At 41.3% G+C, this 4,740-nt stretch overlaps 2 protein-coding genes across 2 annotated transcripts; both read left to right on the plus strand.

Moving 5' to 3' along the window:
• Positions 1–639: 639 nt before the first annotated feature.
• On the plus strand, positions 640–1,611 carry LOC109396507 (olfactory receptor 51G2-like). Its single transcript, XM_019668367.1, has one exon. It carries the CDS (start codon positions 640–642, stop codon positions 1,609–1,611), a length of 972 nt encoding a protein of 323 aa, XP_019523912.1.
• Positions 1,612–2,580: 969 nt separating this feature from the next.
• On the plus strand, positions 2,581–3,540 carry LOC109396508 (olfactory receptor 51G2-like). The gene has a single exon (XM_019668368.1). The coding sequence runs from the start codon at positions 2,581–2,583 to the stop codon at positions 3,538–3,540; it is 960 nt and encodes a 319-aa protein (XP_019523913.1).
• The last annotated feature ends 1,200 nt before the right edge of the window (positions 3,541–4,740 follow it).

A 4,740-nucleotide genomic window follows, 5' to 3' on the forward strand; every position in this document is an offset into this window, starting at 1 on the left:
AAAATGGTATGTAGGAAAAAAGAAATGAGAAAACATCCAAATACAATTCTCTTACTGTACACTGATAATTATTATTAAATTAAAGAAACACAGATATATTATGTCACATTAATGCATAAGTTTCTAAATGTTTATTTTCATTTTCTGTACTCATTCCATTGCAGAAAAATTAGGATATTAAAACACGCCCATGAGTTACAGTTTGAGTAGCAGTGTCTAATATGTATCAAGGTTGACCAGGCAGTAAGAAATGATATACTACTGTAATTAAAATAGCAGGCGTGAATTTGCATGAATTTTTAAAAGAAATGTAGTTAATGCACATTATTTATTTTGAATATTTCATTTGAAAATATCAATAGATCAATTAAATGACAGGTAAATTAAATACCAAAGGTACTTTTTCTTTCATTTCTCTTCAATAAGTCACAATATCTGGGAAAATTGATCAAAAAAGTAGCCTAGAGGCTCAGATGCTCTGTGTTAGGAAACAGCATTTAATTTTATAGTAGGTATATATTAGGGTCAGTTTAAAACAAGAGCTATTATGAGTAGCCAATTAAGTGCTCAAGTCGAATTTTAACATTTGTGTCTGAGACAATGCATTTTATTCTAGGAAAAGCATGCAGCTCTGGCATCATGTTTCCTATCAACAATACCAACTCAATATTCTCTACCTTCCTGGTGACAGCCATACCTGGGCTGGAGGCTGTGCACTTCTGGATCTCCATACCCTTCTGTGCCATGTTCTTCATTACCTTGGTGGGCAACGCGACCATCGTTGCAGTTATCTGGCGACAGCATACCCTCCAGGTGCCTATGTACCTCTTCCTGGCCATGCTAGCTGCCTCTGATCTGGGTCTGTCCCTCTTCACCTTTCCCACAATGCTGAGGATCTTCTGGCTGGATGCTGGAGAGCTCACCTTCTCAGCTTGCTTCACCCAAATGTTTTTTATCCACACTTTCCAGGATTTTGAGTCCGCTACCATACTGGCAATGGCTTTTGACCGCTATGTGGCTATTTCTCATCCATTGCATTACTCCTCCATCCTTACCAGTAGTGTAATTGCCAAGATAGGTCTGGCTATTGTAGTGAGAACTTTGACTATACAGGTGCCCCTTCCTATCCTTTTGAAGAGGCTGTGCTTCTGTCACTCAAATGTGCTTTCTCATTCCTACTGCCTGCATCCCGACATTATAAAGCTCTCCTGCACCAACACTAGGATTAATAGCATCTATGGACTATTTGTACTGCTCTCCACCATGGGACTTGATTTCCTCCTCATTTTGTTTTCATATATTCTGATACTAAAAACTGTACTAAGCATTGCATCCTACGGTGGCCGCCTCAAGGCTCTCAACACTTGCATTTCCCACCTTTGTGCTGTGACCCTGTTCTTCACACCCATGATCTGCCTGTCTATACTGCACCGCTTTGGACCCAAACTTCCCTCCCACATCTATGTGACCATGGCCAACATGCATTTCCTCATTCCTCCTGTGATGAACCCCATTGTGTATGTGGTGAAAAACAAACAGATACGAGATAAAATTCTGAAACTCTTCATCAGAAAAGGACCAGAAGAATCCCAAGTCAAATTTATAACATGAATGAGCATATCCTAACAGAGAAAGAATGCTTCATAAAGCAAAGAGCTTGCTGATATTCCAAATGCCCACAAAGACTGTTTCACCACTGACTCTTCTGAATTATACAGGATATTTGTTGGATAATTATTTCTATTCTATTATTTGAATGAATATGTATTGAACAACACAAATTATTCAATAAATTAAAATTTTGAAATAATAAAGTATTCTCATTATTTCTTAGTCCAATGGTTCATATATTTTGGCCAGAGAAGTTTGTATAGTCTTAGAGAGTTCATTTTGGACAGAGCGATTAAAGTACTTTTTGTTGTCATCTGTATATGTATCACTCTTGATAAGGTGATGTTATTTAGTGAATACCTACTCTATTTTTTACTTTTTGAGGAGTGGGAGATACGCTACGAATCAAACAAGGTTTTTGCCTGCAGTGTTTTGTTTTCTTAATGATATTGTTGTTGAAGTAGGGGACAACAAGAAAGAAACAAATAAACAAATGAATATCTAATATTGCTGTTGAAAAGATCTATAAAGCCATGAAATTTACTATGTCAACAATCTCTACCAAATATATACCAACATTTCTATTGTCAGACTCTAAATCTGTAGCATAATGTTCTGTCTTTCAGGCATACTCACTTTTTGACTTCACAGCCTCCAGACTTTGGCCTTGAGATCTCTAGTCCGTGTCCTTTAAACCCTCACCTTCTCTAAGTCTATGAAAACACTGTTATTTTATTGTCTTCCATATTCACTATGGGCCACACATACTCCAAGAAAACCTCTGTAACCACACATGAACTTCATTTCTTTAGCATGCATTTTGCTTTAATCCAAGCTAGTTTGTTTAGCCTNGGAGAGGGCGGCGGTTATAATGTCTTGGTTTATAGAACAGGTTCTGACCCAGCAACTCCTTTGTTTCCAGGGCCTGTGATTGCACCTCTGCCTGGAGTTCTGCCCCTCCAGGTCATCATGTCTGGCTCCAACCACACCGGCACTTTTTTCTTCCTAACAGGCCTCCCAGGCCTTGAGGCTGTGCACACCTGGCTCTCCATCCCTCTGTGTGCCATGTATGTGGCATCTCTGGCAGGAAACAGCCTGATCCTATGGGTGGTGAAGTCAGAGCCCTCCCTGCACCAGCCCATGTACTACTTTCTGTCAATGCTGGCAGTGACCGACCTGGGCTTGTCTGCCTCCACACTGCCCACCATGCTCACAATCTACATGCTGGGTCTCAGGGAGGTGGCGGTGGATGTGTGCCTGGCCCAGCTCTTCTTCATCCACAGCTTCTCCATCATGGAGTCCTCTGTGCTGCTGACCATGGCCTTTGACCGCGTTGTGGCCATCAGCAACCCCCTGCGCTATAGCACCATTCTCACGAGTCCCCGGATTGTCCGGATGGGACTGGCCATCATGGTGCGCAGCATCGGTCTCGACATCCCGGCCCCCATCATGCTGAAACAGCTGCCTTACTGCCGCAATTTCCGGCTCTCTCACTCCTACTGCTTGCACCCAGATGTCATGAAACTGGCCTGTGCTGACACCCACATCAACAGTGCCTATGGTCTCTTTGTAGTGCTCTCCACGCTGGGTGTGGACGCGGTGTTCATTGTCCTCTCCTATGCGCTGATTCTCCACACAGTGCTGTCTATTGCCTCCAAGGCCGAGCGCCTCAAAGCCCTCAACACTTGTGTCTCCCACATCTGTGCTGTGCTGCTCTTCTACACACCTATGATTGGCCTATCCATGATCCACCGATTTGGGAGGTGGGTTTCCCCATGCAGCCTTGTACTGCTCTCCTATCTGCACTTTCTCACACCTCCATTGCTCAACCCCATTGTCTACACTATCAAAACCAAGCAGATCCGAAGGAGGATGCTGCGTCTCTTCTGGTGGAATAGAAGTAGCAATAGGGACAAAGAGCATAATTAAAATCTTTGCTAGATAGAGCAAAGGCAGAGTGATGCTCANCTATGTTCATAGTGGAGTCTTTTTATAGCCTTGAAAAATTTGTTTGGCAGTGACATGGTTAAAGGCCGTTGCTTCCCCAAACCCCATGGTGCCAGCTGTATTCGTTAAGGGATAATGTCCAGGAATTGGCTGATTTGCTATAAAATTGCTATTCATTGAGGACCCCCCTTTCATTGTACCCAGGAAGAAGGTGAGGGATGTCATCAGCTCTTGTCTCCTTGTGGGTAAGTTTCCTCTCCTGGAAGAGGAAAGGGGTAAAGCCATTCGCCTAGGTTCTTATTAGTGCTCATTTAAGAATGCTGTTAATATGTTTTAAGTTAAGATCCTGAAAAAGGGCAGTATGTTGAAAATTTAGAGGAAGAAAAGGGGTTCTTCATCTTCAGGTACCATCTGGCAGCTATTGGGTGAGTTTTCAGAAGAATTCCTCAAATGTGCTGTCATAATAGATAAAACCAACTAAATGGGCAATTAGGAGATGGGCTGATAACTCACCAGCAAGTCTTCCTTGCCTTAAATACAGCCTGATATAGGTTATATAAAACTCTAAGCAGATGGATTCTATGTCCCTCAAAGGGAGACAAGCTGTGATGAGAAAAAGTTTGAGGAGCAGAACGGTTTGGGGAGCTGCTCCTTCGTGAAGATAGTTTGAAAAGACAGTCTGTTTCTTCTTGCACAATGGAAGGCTACAGAACAATGATGTGAATTTATAACCCCAGGGTGATCAAGATTAACTGTAATTCTTTCTAAATATTTAAAGAATCATTTTGTAAAAATCTCCTTGAATTTTGAGTATGGTAAGTAAATTTAGGGGAAAAAATTAAAGGACACACACATATTAACAATTATTTACTTTCTAAGTACCTTCACAAGTTTATGTCTGATTGAAATGCTGCTGATAAACCAAAAGACATAGATCCTATAAGGAGGAAGCTCATAGTGTATTCTTAACACTTTGGGGAAACAGCTCTTACTTAATCCCAAGGTTTGTCTAAGTATTTTTTTTCTTTTTATTAATTTTATTTATTTTTTTAATTGTTAGTTTCAGGTGTACAGAACAATGCAATAGTTATCCTTTTCACCCTTCACACAGAAACAACCCATCCACTGCCCTCCCACCCCCGATATCATGCTTATCTATTACAATTCCATTGACTCCATTCC

This window comes from Hipposideros armiger, unplaced genomic scaffold (assembly GCF_001890085.2).
Source record: "Hipposideros armiger isolate ML-2016 unplaced genomic scaffold, ASM189008v1 scaffold_525, whole genome shotgun sequence".
NCBI classification, from domain to species: domain Eukaryota; kingdom Metazoa; phylum Chordata; class Mammalia; order Chiroptera; family Hipposideridae; genus Hipposideros; species Hipposideros armiger.

Excerpts from the sequence above, each read along its gene's own strand:
- LOC109396507 (XM_019668367.1), top strand. The coding sequence starts at position 640 with ATGTTTCCTATCAACAATACCAACTCAATATTCTCTACCTTCCTGGTG.
- LOC109396508 (XM_019668368.1), top strand. The coding sequence starts at position 2,581 with ATGTCTGGCTCCAACCACACCGGCACTTTTTTCTTCCTAACAGGCCTC.